The 17,303-nt window shown below is 46.8% G+C and overlaps 1 protein-coding gene across 5 annotated transcripts in view; it reads right to left on the bottom strand.

The window, feature by feature from the left end:
• SFMBT2 (Scm like with four mbt domains 2) overlaps positions 1 to 17,303 on the bottom strand; it is a 228,742-nt gene that overhangs the window by 75,408 nt on the left and 136,031 nt on the right. For all 5 annotated transcript variants that reach the window (XM_059183765.1, XM_059183762.1, XM_059183764.1 and 2 more), the window contains 2 exons: positions 10,203 to 10,304; positions 5,917 to 6,064 (listed from right to left, as the gene is read on the bottom strand). In XM_059183765.1, coding sequence (XP_059039748.1) covers positions 5,917 to 6,064; positions 10,203 to 10,304 — 250 coding nt within the window. The remainder of the gene's footprint in view (positions 1 to 5,916; positions 6,065 to 10,202; positions 10,305 to 17,303) is intronic.

A 17,303-nucleotide genomic window follows, 5' to 3' on the forward strand; every position in this document is an offset into this window, starting at 1 on the left:
AGTTTTACAAAACCTTCGAGAGTCAGATTGTCCATATCCTACACACACTGCTCTGGGGGGACCTGCCTTACAAAGGCGTCTGGATAGGACATAAGCATGCAAAAACCAGTGGTACTCCATTATACTGGCCACAGTCATTACAAAAAAACAAAAACGTATTCACAACAGCAAGCAAAATGTACCTTGGAAAAATTCTAGCAGAAGACTGAAAGTTATAAAAAGATAATATAGTGAAATATCAATTTGTTTCAATTAATTAAGTCCAACACACTGTCAATTAAAATCCAATGGGACTTTTAATAGCGTCTTCCAAACTGATTCTTATAAAATCCAAATTGTAAAAATACCCTGCCAAAAGCAACCAAGATAATTTTGAAAAGGAAGAAAAAGTGGAGGGATTCACCTGATGGATATCGAGACATAAAGGAAAAAGTATTTATGCGAGATGGACAAACAGACCAGCAAAGCAGAGTAAGAACAGATAAAAGGTCCTCACCCCTTACGGGACTCCCTGTCTGCCAGTGGTGGCTTTACAGATCAGAGAGGAAATCACGGACTATTCAATTCATGATGCTGAGACAACGGGTGAATCTGAAAATCCAATTCAACTTCAGAGAAAATATAAAATTGTTTTCTTTCCTCATGCCATGCAAAACTTCACTCCAAGCACATTAAAAAGAGCTAAATACAGAAAATGAAACCTCAAGATTTGTAAAGAAAACACAGAGGAACATCAGTAAAGAAAGATTTCCAAAGACATATAAACAAATCATAATGGAAAAGGCTGGTAGTATCTGACATTACAATTTCATATTTCAATATAACATAAAATACCATGAGAAGTGAAGCAACATGCCACAGGCTAGACTCTGACACGTGGTGAGTGTAAGGCAAAGAAAGCATTCATATTCAAATATAAATACTTCCATAATCAACAGAGGAAGGGCAAAAAGTATAATCAACAATGGAAACGAAATACAAATTGCCAACAAGCCAACGAGGAACTTCTCCACCGGGCCAGCGATTAGGGACGTCAAAGCGAAACAAGGAGACCCATTTCACAGCCGTCGGAAGGGCCATGTTCAAGCCCAACACACTCAGGATAGTGAGGAGGATGCGAAACGTGAGCCCCAGCAGCCATCCCACAGCTGGATGCATCCTCAGAGAGACCGCTCCCACTCGGGCACATGTACGCAGAGGCACTTCTGAATGTCATTCACAACACAGAAACCAGGAACAACCTGCAGAGGCCCTCACTGGTTTCAAGCATCACGGTCTGCTCACACAACAGGCAAAATGAATGAATCATCGATATGCACCAACGTGGAGAAATATCTATAGGACGCTACAGGGCGAGGGTCACATAGAAAGAGGCGTGGCGTCCTACTGTGTGCACGTGTTGAAAAGATCTGCTGTCAAGCAGTGAGAGCCTCCAAGTCATGCTGTGGGAGCACAACAGGTTTAGGAAGGTGGGTATGGTCATGGGCGGACAGGATGGGGGACGCTGAAGTCATGGCGGACAGGAAGGGTGGGAAGGGTCGAGCACAGAACATAGGCAGGACTTCAATTCATTCAACACTCAACACACACTGCCCAAGAGCCGCTGGGGATGAGCACAGAACCGGAGAAAAATCTCAGCTCTCCGGATCTTTCGCTGCAGCGGAGAGACACACACGGAACAGGACTAAGAAGTAAAATCTACATGACTTGCATCTGACATGCTAAGAAGTTCTGTGCAGCGAGGCCACACAGGGAAGGAGGTGACATATGTTGGGGGGGGGGGGATCTGTAATTGATACTCAACAAGAGAGCGAAGGAAGACCGCCCCGGGGAAGACGGCACCTCCACTGAGACTGAGGGAGGAGGAGGGAGATGGACGCATAAGGGGACCGAGTGTCACGTCCCGGGAAAGACAAGGCCTGCGGTGGAGGGCATCTTAGGAAATGAGGCAGACAGGGAACGAGGGGGAGCCGGAGGCTGGGATTGTGACCTGCGCTTGCCACTGAGTGAGGCAGCAGGCTCTGGACCAAAGGGACATCTTAAAACACGGGCATCTTAACGGGTACATTGTAACAGCACCAGCCAACCATCAGGCTCGAGGGTAGTCCTGGAGAGATCTGACTGTGGCCTGGACCAGGGTGATTGTGATGACACACAGTCAGATCCCCAAAATACCAACGGGATTCACCGACGAACAGACACTGAGTGGGAGCAACAGACAGTCAGAGGTGACCCAGTCTTCTTTACTCTATAACACCTCATTTAGTTTTTTAAAAATCCAAATCAAGAGCGCCTAGGTGGCTCAGTGGGTTAAAGCCTCTGCCTTCAGCTCAGGTCATGATCCCAGGGTCCTGGGATCAAGTCCCACATCGGGCTCTCTGCTCAGCACGGAGCCTGCTTTCCATCCTCTCTCTCTGCCTGCCTCTCTGCCTACTTGTGATCTTTGTCTGTCAAATGAATGAATAAAATCTTTAAAAAATAATAATAAATAAATAAATAAAATAAAATAAAAACCCAAATCAAATGTGGCCAAACGCCAGCACCTGCTTTAGGAGTGTGGGTATTTATTTTCTGTCCCCTCTGGTAGGTCTGAAAGATAGCAGATCACCAAGTGGGGAAAGTTCATCAGTCAGTGTCCAGGCCTTTTCTTTAGGAAAAGACCGTACCAATGAGGGGTCGCTACTCTGCGTCTCAGTAAGAATGGAAAACCCACCTTTACCTCTGAAGTCACGTTAACAATGGAAGCACCGATTACTAGCGGCCAAACAGCGGAGACAGGTGCTGGAATAAGCAGATTACTTCCAGCCCTTGCACACCCATTTGACAACAGACTTGCAACCAAAGGAAAGGCTTAATATTTCCTTCGAAATCCCCCTGGACGGGATGTTGGCCCCTCTCCTTCTACGCCTCATCCTTCACGTGACACGCCAACGAGGTTAAATCAAGTAGTTTAAAAACAGCAAGTCACGGCTGATAACCTATATACACTTTGGCTTAGCTGATTTATCTACTCGCTTGATTACCTTTTATAGTGCCTATAATACTGAATTGTCCTGCGCTGGTTTTAAGTGAATGGAGTAAAACTTCCAAGGTTCTGCCCTTTCCTTACCAGGAAAGCATTGGCTCTCCCAGAGACCTACTGAAACCTGCCTATAGGTTCTAGCTTACACTCTCTCAGTCCTTAAAGTCGGGAGACAGATTATTTTTTTTAATTAAGAAATAAAGTCAAAAATATGTAGGTATGGGTCTATGTTCTTTGCAAATCTTCCCAGACCACCAGGTATCTCGTGTTTGATAGCTGCTTCCCACTGGGGAGCGAGTAGGCTATCTTTTGGGGACCAGGCAGTACATGGTAACTGTAAGCAGTGTTTCCATTTCTAACGGAAATCCAAACGATGTTAATATGTTCATGGAAAACATACACACAAGAAAACAGTGAAACTCACTTCTCAACATGTATAATAAATCCTACATACCCTATGTATAAAGCTCAGAATAACTTTTATAAGAAGAGCATCTATGTCTGTATGTTAATAAAGCAAAGAATGGTTTGGAAACATTCTACAGAAGGATCCCCAGCCCTGCTGTTGACACGTAACCCATGTGACAAACTACCTCATGAGGAAACCATAAAATCACCACCACAGAAACCTCCAGTAGCACCTCTTCATTTTACTTTGCTTTAATTACAAAAACAAATATATTTTACTGACGTGCATAACATATATATAAATATCCAACAAATACATTGCCACAAAATGATAGGAGCTCAGTAATTAAAGCCAAGACTCTGCTATAACCACAGGCACTTGAAAAGATTATTCCCTAGAACTGTAATTCTCCAACTATATTTTTCCAAATATCATGGAATGCAATTATCCAATAGGCGCACACATTTTCTAAGTAAGTATCCAAATTACACCAACATTATCTTTTCCAAAACATATTTCTAACATTTAAATTTCATAATAAATATATTTAAAATATAGACATTTGGTAAACATTTTGGTAAACATTTGGTAAACATTTTGGTAAACCAAAAATCTGGGAGACATTTAACTCCTGCCTAATGGGATAATCAAGCAGCTGAAATGCATACACGAATATTTTCCCCTTTTGTTCACCCAACTCATTTTTTCTTTAAATTCTTAAATAGATCTTGTTACTACTTGGGAATTTAGAAAGTCCAACCACACAGCATTTTGGGTATCTAGAAGTCTTTCTTCAACGACAGGGACCCCTCCGCACAAACGCTCTGATTCTATTAGCCAGCACAAGGTTAGAGATGGTCCACGGGACTTTCAAACACAGCAAGTGACCTGTCGCTAGATTCTGCAGCAGAAAAAGACTTCCCTGATCTGTTCCCAGGAGATCGTCACACTGGAAATGCTGTAGGACCATCAGAGAGGATTATAAAGATACCTAGACTCGTGTCACTGTTGGACTCTGCCGAGCACTCGTAGAGTCCCGTTGGTGTCTCATGTGACAGTCTTGAAAACTGAAAGGCAATCTGGCCAGAGTCGCCCATGAGGACCAACACAGAGGCACATGCAAGGCCTCAGGAACTGGGGTCTTCATCACAGGGCCACACAGACTTGGGAGGCTGACCCCTCGCTACTTACCAGCGCTGTGATGTGGCCTCAGGTGGGTCCCGGAAGCTCTCTGTGATGGAGCCCTGTCCCGAGGCCAGGCTCATTTTGAGGACAAAATGAGTTAGGCATGTTCAAGAGGGTAAACCATGGTCTCTAAAAGTTCACCACACTGTGACAAGCCCACGCTCTGTCACCGCAGCCCCCTAACAAGAAGGGTCAATGGCGGAGGTGGACACACTCAACAGGCATCCCCCAGTGGGGGTGTGCGTGGAGGATGGAGCGGGAGAGAAGCCCGGCGGAGCACAGGGCAGACCAGCAAGGCAGAGCAGCAGGAGAGGCTGCATCTGGGACGAGGCATCTGGAACCTCCCCCAGGATATTAGCCCCCCAACATGGTGAACGATACCCGTAATCCAGTCCCTGGCCAGCTGAGAAGGACAGCACGGAACCCCCATATTATTTGTGGGTTGCTACTGGTATCCCGCCGTAAGTTTATTCTTCCAGGGAATCGCCTCCCCCTTTCCCTGCGATTATTCTACCATTCCCTCTGTGTTCCTTCCTGCCCGCTGTCCTTCCATCTGGCTGCTCTCTTCCATCACCTCGGTCAGGGACAGCACACTACATGCGAACCCCAGGCACAGTTCTTACCAACAGCAATGTGGTACGTGGTCCCAGTTTGAAATTAACTGCATGCAACCCGGCTCCTGACTGGATTATTTTTATGCGTTAGGGCATCAAATTGTTGGCTATCAGAAGAGTGACCGAGTTCTGGGGAAATTTTAAATTACTGGAAATGAAAATGTTAAGAAATGCTTCTTCAGCATATGGTTGCATTTGTTTGTTTGGTTGGTTGGTTTTTGCATAGCGTGGAGACCAACGCGGGGCTCGAACTTACGACTCCAAGATCAGGACCTGAGCTGAGATCAAGAGTTGGATGCTCAACCCACAGAGCCACCAGGTGTCCCTTGTTGCATTTTTAAACCCACTTCTAGACACATTTAAGCGCTGAGCCAACCCTGATCACCTAGTGATGCTGCGTCCTCTGTCATGCACACGAGCAGCCCCGCGCACGATAACCAAGAGGGAACCGGGGTGGACAGAAGCGGACTTCTCGAGAAGCCCAAAGTCACGCACCTCACCGGGGAGGGAGCTGGGACTGACTCCTGCGTCAAGCCACCTGAGAGACATACTCTTCTCACAATGTCAAAATAGTTTGCAACCTCAACTTCTGGAGATTAACAAAGCCACGCTTCAGTGACAGTAGGATGCCCCCACCCACCCACCGCGAACCACCCAAACACTGCGTATTTTCACAGAATACGAACCTTTGGGAGGCGTGAGATTGACTCCATTTTTAAGGCACCATTGTACTGGTAAAATCCCCAAAGAATCCGCATGGCACAGCATCGAGAGATTACTGGGTTCTGCCCTTAGGTCGTCAATAGTCACTTGAAAAAAATGATTGTTAAAAACCTGCAAGAAAACACAGACCACAGAGCCAAGGATTAATTCCGTGGGATTTTCCTGAAAAGCTAGTATGAGATGCTGGCACCACTTCCAAAGGCCATAAATACATTTCATCAAAATGATTTCAGCACAAACCGACCCCTCATTGTGTGTTATGAAATTGGTCCAGGTACGAACTGGTTGATAGGTGATCACCACGGCCATTTTAACGGCAAGAGAAGCGAATGAGTAGTACTCACATAAAACAGAGAAGGAAACAACACGGGAGGTCAACTGACGTCCAGGGCTGTGAGAAAACCAAACTTACACAGGGATACCAGGCCAAGCTTACAGCAACACCAAGACAGGCCCTGAAAGGTCAGTGGTTTCTTCTTGTCCACACCTGGGACCCACGCGCTCACACCAGATCACTGGAGAAGCTCCACTGTCGGGCTTGGGGACTTCTGGCTTCACCCTGCCTCCTAGCCCTGTGAACACCACAGGCTCCAGCCCAAGGTCACCCCGTGCACCCCCGCAGGCACATCCCTGCCTGACACCCCCCCAGCCTCAACACCCACTGCGCCAAAGCTCTTCCAAAACAGCAGTGTCTTTTGTCAAGGTGCCCCTGAAAGTCAATGCTGCTGGAACGTTTTCCTGACCACTCCGGTCCGAGTACAGGCCCCCAAGGCTTCACCCTGCATGTGCCCTCTGTCCCGGAGATCCTCATTCCTGCCTGGGGACTGATCCCAAATCGGTCTCCCCCCACGGATCCTCTGAGGGCAGTCTCCTCTCTTCAGTGAGGGAGCAGGAGCAAGACGTACCGATGGCAAGGGCAGAACGCAAAACCGAGATGGGCCCGGCACTTTTGTCAAGCATGATGGGGTTGAAGGATCTAGTATGTGAACCAGGCCAGGAAGAAAGACATCACTTTACGAGCTTGACAGACACAACCCAGTCTTTCTTACAAAATCCTAACACTTACTAAAAAGCTAGGATTCCTGGCTCCTTCACTGACAAAATATCTTCCAGAAGCAGTCTGATTAAAAGCAAAGTGGCAGAGCGCACTCCCTTCTGTTCTTCTCGATGTTAATTCTGGTAAATGACTACTGTTGTGCTGCCCGAGGTCCGCCTTTGACAGTGGACTTGACAGAGCAAAGGACCCAACCTCACCTTCCCAGAGAGATCTTCCCTGCGGCCTGATTTAGAATCACATCCCACACGCTGGCCTGCCACCCTCCGCTAGTCCTTCCCCTGCTGCGTCTCTCTCCTTAGCACTGAACATGTCACCTTCTATATAGATTTACTGATTTTGTTTGTCTCTGCCCCCCCCATTAAAATAAAAGCTCTGTAAAAGCAAGGACTTTTGTCATTCCCAGTGTCCAGAGTAGTGCCTACAAAACCCAGTGGAGTGGGAGGTGCATGTGCACACACACACACACACACACACACACACAGGCGGATAATTGAAGCATGGGATTCTGCTGGCTGAATCTCTTAGCACCACTGGACCCCATAAGGACGCACACTAAGGAATCTCCAAAACCTAGTAAAATGCATATTCATGTGTGCGCACTTCAGAATAAAAGCTCTATTAGTTTCTTCAAATCCATCAGGGTCATGGTGCACATGGTCCAAAAACATCGATCTGGTCCAGAACCTGCAGGTCTCAGAAAAAGACCCTACAGTTAACCAACCGGCCCAGGACTGTGTGGCTCAGAGCTAGGGACAGAAAGGGACAGAACCAAGACTGTTGATCTAAACAACGACAGATTTCACACACACAAATATGTCATCGTCACCATCATCAGTCAGTATCACACTGTTTTGGATCACCGGAAACTTAATCTATAATCGCACTGTACGGTGGGACATTTCATCTCGGACCTGCTACAGTCAAACGCTTTCTTGACTATTGGCTTCAAGGTTATTTATTTCTTCCCAGGTGTGCCATGTAGAAAAGCCTTGAGGAAAATGAAAATGAGGTTTTCATTATGATGAGTAGTAACAGCGCAGCGTTATAGGCTCAAACATAATACTCTAAAACCTTTTCCAATGTTAGGAGGAATTGGTTTAATTATAAATAGTGACTATATCAGGAATATCCTGATATTTACTCTCTGTAGGGAGCCCTGAACATGGGGACGTGCCCATATGTGCTAAGGGGCCAGAGTGCACATTTCAATCCATGTGTCAATAACACAGGGCTAAGAGGAGAAGAAAAAGGGATGCTTGCCGGACAGAAAGACGGAGTGCGTGATCTTTGGTAAAAAGGCTACGAAAAACTAAAATGAAAAAGAAAATGTACCTTAAAAAAAAAAACCAAGAGGGGCACCTGGGTAGCTCAGTGGGTTAAAGCCTCTGCCTTTAGCTCAGGTCATGATCCCGGAGTCCTGGGATCGAGTCCCGCATCAGGCTCTCTGCTTGGCGGGGGAGCCTGCTTCCTCCTCTCTCTCTGCCTGCCTCTCTGCCTACTTGTAATCTCTGTCTGTCAAATAAATAAATAAAATCTTAAAAAAAAAAATCAAGAGAAAATAGCCTCGCTGGCCCCATCCTCAATAAGACCTATTTAGAGAAAAAATTATTTATCGGGAAACCAAACTACTGTTAGTGGAACTCTATCCAACAAGATGAGGATCTCTGGGCTGCACCCAACCGTAAGGAGTGCACCACATTCTAACACGATCGCTTACAACTATTTACAGGCATGAAAGTGTGAGTTCACTGCTGACAGCACTTAGCACATCTGTTGCTCTGTTTCCTTCACTGTAGAAACACCAGGTAAAGTGGACACCGTGGTCTCTTAGAATGAGGACCGGGTAATATCCTTCCAGGTAAACTGGCAGCTGACTTCAGTGTATCGGCCACAGCCGGAACAAAGGGAAAGCCTGGCCAGGCTTTAGCAAATACCACGCAACAGTTCTGGGGAAATGTGCACCTACCAGAATACACACTCAGGAACCCCAAAGGTCAATTTAAATAAAAAGGCTTTGAATACATGGTGTAGGACTGTGAGGACATAAATTGCAACCCCAAAACCGTCCTGCAAAATCTTAGTGAGTAATTTTCTCGGGCACGCAGTTATTCTTTAAATAGGTAACTGTACGAGTTACATCTAAGTAATTTATGTTCTAAAGAAAAAAAGATTTGGAAAAAAGGAAAAAGGCATTTCATGATTCTAACCATTTCCCATACTCTGAAATACATGATCACCACTGTGTTTCTCAATTACCGATCATGAATTTAAAAAAGAGCATACAAATGACTCCCAGGCCCTCATCACTGTATTAACAAATCCAGTCTTCCTTGGTAAAAGAAATTAAAATGGAATTGACTTCTGGACCGTTAATTAAGTTCTCTTGCAAAAGGCCATTAACTAAAACACACACTGGGTAAGAACGCTGGGTTTCTCAGTTTCCCCGCCACCTGTTAGAGGACACTTAAGGTGGAACAGATACTGTAGGTGTGACTTCCCCAGGTGACTTCCTGCATGGCCAGGGGAAATGAAAATCAAAAAGACCATCAGACCGTCATAAAAATGACTTCACGTTAAAGGTAATCCCATTTCAAATTTGTGAAACGCAGAGGCGGGCTCTCCTTTTAGTGAAGGAAAGTCAACGGCAGAAAGGAAGCCGGATGTGGGGACACACACTGGAGACGGGACACGGGTCGGCATTTCCCAGATGCAGCTCGAACACACCGAGGCCGGTCAGCGGAAGAGGACCAAGTTACTACGGCAGTGACGACCACGTGTGACTGCCCGGCAGTTTGTGTTAACGAGAATGGGAACAAATGGACGCGTGGATGTGACCCTGGCCAACCACAGAAGGTGGCACACACTCGTGGTAGAGTTCACTGCTGTAAACTCAGCCGCGTACCTGCCCCTCCTTCCAAGTCACTCAAGGACACGTACATCAACAGTCTAATCCGTATTAACCCAATCCCTGCTGCAACAGGAGGCACATGACAACATCTGTGTGACAATGGGGGTGATTAGGACAGCGTGGCCTGGGGAGAATGCGCTCCGGCTGGTGTGCCGTGCCGTTCAGCCCCGATGTGCTGTTCCCTGCGCCGCGCCGCGGTCCACCCCTATGCCGGCACATTCCATCTGGCCCACGGTGAGCAGATCGGCTGGAGACAGCGGTGAGGAGCAAGGGAGGGAGCTCACCTTGGTCACTGATGCAGGACAGATATGAAAGGGCTCGCTCAGATTCACTGTTTCCAGCTTCATCCCGACTGTGAAGAAATGGCTTCGCAGATCGGCATGATCCTGCGGGGAAAAGAACAGAGATGCTGAAAGCTGACGGTATTGTCAATTAACTCGGGCGCTGTGTGCACGCTTTCCTTAGACATTTTATTGGGGAACTGAAGTCGAATTGAAATAATTAACCCTCCCCGTTATAAATTTCTCATTATTGCAAGATAATGCGAATTTAATTATTTTCTGCGGGCTCCACTGCTTCTCCGGGGGAAGAAAACACGGTTTTTGCGGCCAGGGTTAAATTCACGCTATGCAAGAAAAATCCACGAGGCCCTGCTTTGGTCTTCTTAGGTGCTCTACGTGAACCACAGCAGAGTAATGGAGGCAAGCAGTGATCTGAAACACACAGCAGGTGCACCCTCAGGAAACGTGGCGTCTTGCTCCTGGAGCTACGTCGCAGGGCTTTAGAGAGACCCTGTGGCTGACACAGCTCGTCCCTGTCTCCTGTGCCCAAGAACGTACAGCTTATCAGTTACCAGCAGTAAGTGGCCAATCTTAGGAATGCGTGCACAGAACGGTCCAACCCAGCCATGCACACCATCAGAACCTGACTCCCGCTGAATAAAGATGCACAAAGCCCCACTTTAATAGGCATCTGGCAGATTCATAACCGACTCACAGCAGCCCTCTGTGTGCCCGACAGAGCCTTCCTGCCGACTCAAGGAAACAAATTTCAGTATTCATGTTCCCTATCCGACCGCAGGGGAGGCTGGCCAGACTCTGGATAACAGGATTCATTTTGCGGAGATGGAGGTCATCGTGGAACTCACAGCCTGGATAAATGCTAGTGAATAAAATCAACGTACTTGCAGCCCGTCGCTGAGGGCGTTAACAGCTGCAAATAAATCCTGCTGTTTCTAAACACATCGGTTGGCTGGGAAGTATGCAAGGACCGAGGGATCTACTACTACTTTCTTTCATCTGCAAATCTAAAGTGGATTTTTAAATAATTCAATGATGTCATTCTACACGCGTGACTCTGAGGATCGTCACACGGAGTCCTGTGGGGCTGGGACGGCTCCCCTAGCCAGAGCCATTCGGGGCACAGAAGACCTGCTTACGAAACTCCCCATCCCTTCACTGTGTCACTGGCTTCAGACACCCACAGAACCACAAGGACCCTTCGCATGTCGCCACAGTCGTCCACCAAGGGATCAGCAACCCAGTGGGTGCACAATAAATCCTGGGTCTGACTGAAGTGAAGGGTGCCGCCACGTGCGGGGGCGGGGTGAGGTGGGTGACAGTCAAGAACGGATGTGTTCGGTGCGCCACGGCCTATGACAAAAAACTCACGGAGAGAGCTAGCCCATTCTCAATCTTTACGGATTCCTTAAGAACGTAACAGCTAACACTTGACAAAAGTCATAAGCATAGGACGCAAAGCACAAGGAAATATTCTTAAAGGCAAGAGATGATTTTATTGTCTTATACTTAATACAATGGGTTTTTTAAGATTTTATTATTTGAGAAAGAGCCAGCGAGCACAAGCAGAATGGGGAGGGGGTCAGGCAGGGGCAGAGGGAGAAGCAGATGCCCCACTGAGCAGGGAGCCCGACACCAGGCTCGATCCCAGGACCCCAAGACCATGACCTGAACCAAAGGCAGGCGCTTCACTGACCGAGCTACCCAGGTACCACGACAGTGTTGATTTTTACTGGTGGCTGGGAAGCTGGCTTAGGGAAAAAAAAAAAAAAATCAAAGAAGCAGTAGAGAGAATTAATGCATATTAACACAGTGTTAAGCACAGTGCCAAGACAGGGCCAGAAACCACAGGGGATGAGACAAAAGCAGTAAACTTGAACCCAAAAGCACGAGATGACACCTCAATGAAAAGACGGAACATTACAGTTCCTGTCAGACACCAGCACCCCCAGTATCTCACCAGCAGCGGGAACTGAGGCATATGAATCGGTTACGCAGATAAATACTTTTCCGTTTCTAATTCCCCTTAGGAAAGAAGGAGTTACTCCCAAACCATAATGTAAACTTTGCCTCAATACAGTCAACAAGTTGAAGTAGTCATTGTTCGCCTGCCTGACAGGACAGAAATGTCCTCAGGTACTAAGGACCCACGTGTAACTCCAGCCCAGCCTTGGGCGACGCAGCGGTTAGGGACGCCGACCTCCCACACAGTCGAGAATCTGCACGTAACTTTGGACTTCCCCAAAAGTTACGAGTCTACCACTGACCAGAAAAGCCTTACTGGTCCCATAAACAGTCGATTACCACATATTTTATAAGTTGTCTGAATGATATACCATATTCTTAAAACAGAGTACCCTAGAGACGACGTTAGTAAGAAATTCACAGCGAGAACACATTTCCAGCACTCGACTGTATCGAGCGAACAAAATCTGCGTGTAGCTGGAGTTCACATCCACGCGGTTCTGGGGTCCACTGTACGATGAACGGCCCGGACGAAGGCAAGGTTTTCACAGAAGTTCTGCTTCTCTGTGCGATCAGACGTCCCTCCTCGCCGCCGTGCTCCCTCTCATGACTCACACCTGCAAGGCTAAACACTTCTGAGATGTGGCTCGCCAATCTCAGGAAAGGTGTAGCTTCTGGCCGCCTCTGCCCACGGCACTCTCCTTGCAACGTTGGTCCCTTACCTGGCTTTGCTTCTCCTCTGTGTTTCCACCGTCTGGGGTTCCTGACCGCATTCCGGGCTTCAGATCTACCCACCGTCTTCAGCCCCTCACAATTTCAGCTCTGGGCCCGCTCTCTGCCTGAGATACTTCTGTTCCTGCCTTTGCTCTGAGCAGAGCCAGCCTTCCGAGCAGGGCTGACGCAGGGCGGCCAGACCCTCTCTACAGCCCAGGATCTCAGTTTGACCTTGACCACTGACCTGAAGTCCTTGGCCATCTTCACTCCCCTCCTGGATCAATGCTCCAAGCCCTCCCCGATCTCTCCAACACAGATCCCAGGCTTGTGTTGAAAACTCTGCGGCAACAGGAGCTCTCCGCTACTAGACATCCCTTCACAGCTGCCTTATCTCATTCACAGTTGTGGGGTAGGACCAGGCACTGGCTGCTTCCCTTAGAAATAGAGCATCAAGGCTTAGGGCAACAATTTGCTCCTCAGATAACCTCCTTCCAGAGCTGCAGCTGGCGTTACAAGTGTTTACCATTGAGGATTTCAGTGTATTCGGCATCAGACTCCATCGCTAGGTAAAGTGGGCATCATTTCATGCAGAAATCACACAGCTTCCTCCCTCCTTCCTGGAGGGGTCCACGGGCTTGTCTGTCGACCACCGAGTGTCTCTATCTCTCTGCTCATCCATAAAACATATCATTCACGTCAAAATCATACAAAGACATATGTGAGATGAAAATAAAGTACTAATGACATTATTATTTTTAAAAAATTTAAATGGTGTTGATGGTATGTTATCTCAGTGACCGTAAAATATTTTTAAGCAATTGAAGGTGGCGCCTGGGTGGCTCCGTCGGCTCAGCATCTGCCTTCAGCTCAGGTCACGGTCCCAGGGTCCTGGGATCGAGTCCCGTGTCGGGCTGCCTGCTCCATGGGGGTTTGCTTCTCCCTCTCCCTCTGCCCCTCCAACCTGGTCCTGCATGTTCTTTCTCTCTCTCTCAAACACATAAATAAATTTTTTTTTTTTTACAAGAATTTTTAAGCAATTTAAGGCTAATGCTCAGTGAGCAAAGGTTCACAAAGGAGTCTTCTCCTTGTTAATCACGGCTCAGATTTCCTACATGTTAAACTACTGCTACCAGCTTTCTATCACTTGCAAGCACACGGACCTCCGCCTTGAGGAAATGCATCTGTTTTTGTTCCAAACCATGTGACAATTTTTCAACCCTATAGTGTTTAATATACCGAAAAAGGAAGCCAGACATAATGCGAGGTAGCTGCACCCAAACACAGGCATTTCTATTCCAGTCTCGAATAATGCACATCCACGCAGAAGAGCCCCTTAAACGCAAAGTCTCCATTCCGGAGACAAGCCCAGCAACTGTGAGACACAGGCCTGCACCCCCGTTCCCACCTTCCCCTTTCTTAAAGTCACTGTTTAATCAGTACGTTAAAATAAAAGAAAAAAGAAAAAAGAACAATCCTGCAATGACCACCCGTGTCAAAGCCAAGTCAACACAATGAAATTTTTTAAAATCCAGGAGAAAAGATGAACTCAAGATGATCTTGAGTTCAATTATGACGATCCATCTGTTGCTCCAGTGTTTCTGTCCAGAAGGGTATCCGCTCAGAGGGCTGCCAGGGAAACTTCCAGCTGGCCCCTGGAGATCTTGAAACAAACAGGATAGACAGCCCACATGTTTGGGGCAATACTTCCCAGCCAGAGCTGAACTCTCTCGTTCGTGTTCCCCAGTCATCCTATAAAGACCCCAACATGTATTTACTGGAGTGAGCTAAAGAAACGTCCAAAACGAGATGACTTCTCAATATTCATTCCAATTCCATATTCTATGGTTCAGTCAATAAGCATGCATTAAACACCACCAACGTACCACACACATACACACACACAGAGTACTATGTGACGCAGAGCACACACGCGCACTCACACACACACACACACGCACACACGACATTATCAGAGAAGGAAGGAGAAAAACAAAGAAGAGCTATCGAAGATCCAGCCTTAAAGAAATTCCAGAAGGAACAGGTTTACCGCAGCCTATAAAAATCACTACTGCCACAACGATGGCGACCCGAGCATTTACAGGAGTGAATCCTGATTTGAAACAGGAAAGCACAAGACTTGGAAGGGTTAAAGAAAAGATTATGGGAAAGTGGCTTCATAAATTTAGCTCTGGAGGCTGGGTCTTAAAATACCGGGTTTAGGCATGTAAGTCTGATCAAAAAAGGCAAAGGGAGTCATTGACATTCTTAAAAAATAGAGTTTTTTATGATAATTAAAGAATTCGATGCCAGTAAATTTCCAAATAAGAACGCATAGACCTTCTGAGCTCTCTCTGTGCATATAGTTACATTCATATTCGTATACGAGGACATGTATAGACACTCTCATTGAAAAACAAATGTAATCACCCCCCACCAAGACCATTTACTTTGGGCTGTGAATGCAGTCAGAGTACACGCGTTCATTTACGCAAACACAGCTAATCATTCTCGATGTTAAAAAACAGAGTTCCTGGCCCTTGAAGATGATTCGCAAAACTGATTATCTACTGAGAGATAAGAGAAAATCCACTCTGGTTTGAACGATGCATTCCTGCCTTTGCAAAGCTCTAGGGCATCATTCACACCTCACAATTATTGGATCAAGAATGATGTTATTCCTGAAATCAGGAGGGATTACTAAATCCTCAGTGCGTTCACAAACACGCCTGTCCCACTCAAGAAATACTGTTTATTTAAATGTCCGGGAGTCCAATTAAATTGCTTACAGAAAAACTTTCGTTTAACAAAGATGGGCTATGTCCTTCCCATCTACACCCGTTGCTACACATTTTACTTTTGCCCTGGAGTGGTTTTATATTGATCAGAAGTAAAACGCCATTCATTTTGCTGGAGGACTGTCTTACCAGCCTACCTTAATAATCGCTCTTCAGGGAACCTTATTTTCGGTGGAAGGACACTGTAAAAGAGATTATGTGTACATCAACTTCTGTTCTCCATCAGCTTTGTTCTTTCCAGAACCCAGGAGCTCCTGCCCTCGCCCGTGACCACTCAGGCACTCTGCACTGAGAATAACTTGGTTTGGCGTGTGATGTCGAACACAGCACACTGCAAATACCTGTGAGTACTTTCTTGTATTACCACCTTTCCCTCACAGCAGACTATGGGGGAGTGTCCATCTTACAGCAAGGAAACTAAGACACAGAGAGGTTAACTTATCCAAGCAAGGACACAGAGCTCACCAGAGAAGCCAGATCCAAACCCAAGTGGTCTGACCACATCCATGCTTAGCTTCGGCGTACAGACCAGACTAGGAAGCAAAAGCCATAAAGGATCTTTTATTTATCCATCGTTCATCAGTAAACAAACAAATAAAACTTTCATAGCTTATGGGCTCCTAAAATTTTATCTCACAGATAGGTATTGCCAGGTTAAAAAGTAACAGGTATTAATACTAATCATTCACTTGACCTCCAAATTTCTGCTGTTAATTCCTAATACTTTTCTAATGGCATGTTAAAAAAAAAAAAAAAAGCATCAGAGAATTGCGACACTAAAAATTATGCCCAGCATGTCCATACACGGTCTTCATCAAAAATCAACAACTGATTACGACTGCTTTCGCGTGTTCTTGAAGCCAACGAAGATTTAAGAACTGTGTGCGGCAAAATGACTACCGTGCCCTATAAGCAGGCTATGCTTCATCGATACCCATCTCCTCACATTATCAACGTTAACGCAGACAGGTTAATCTGATAAACGTGGTTCAGCCAGTCCATGCTCCCGGCTGCAAAGGGCACACGCATCTCAACCCATCAGGAGTATTTTAAATGCCACGGGTCACACATTAATGTACACGGAATGAGGAGCAAGCCGGGGATGTAGTCCTGGCGCGGAGAAGCTTGAAATTTACTTAGAAAACAAGCAAGGAGAGATAAGTACAAACTGTCAGGCTAGAAAAGGAAGTATGGACGAACCATGGTGTCTCTGGCTGTTCGGCTTCCCAGCCCCCCTGATGTCTCATTCTACTTCACTCGAGAGGCAGAGGTCAAGGAGATTGGACGACCTCGGGGCATCCCCCCTGCCTGTTGCAGGGGTCCACCCCGGTCACCCACCACGGCCCACACCAGCCCCTGCTGCGGTCCCTGCCTTGGAAGGGACTGCCGTGCCTGGAAAAGGTTCCAGCGGCTTCTGGAAGAATCAAACCCAGCTACTGAAGAAACACCAGTGCACAGAGCGGTCTCCCTGTTAGTCATCCGGGAGGAAGCAGCACGCCAAACATCTCCGGCAGAGTGAGAAAGCTTCAGGGTGAGCAGCGAAGCCCTTTATAAAACAGACAAGCGGCCCTGAGTATTAATCTCCAGGAGATGAAGCAGAGACCGAGCAGGA

The sequence above is a fragment of the Mustela lutreola genome, chromosome 8, assembly GCF_030435805.1.
Source record: "Mustela lutreola isolate mMusLut2 chromosome 8, mMusLut2.pri, whole genome shotgun sequence".
NCBI lineage: Eukaryota > Metazoa > Chordata > Mammalia > Carnivora > Mustelidae > Mustela > Mustela lutreola.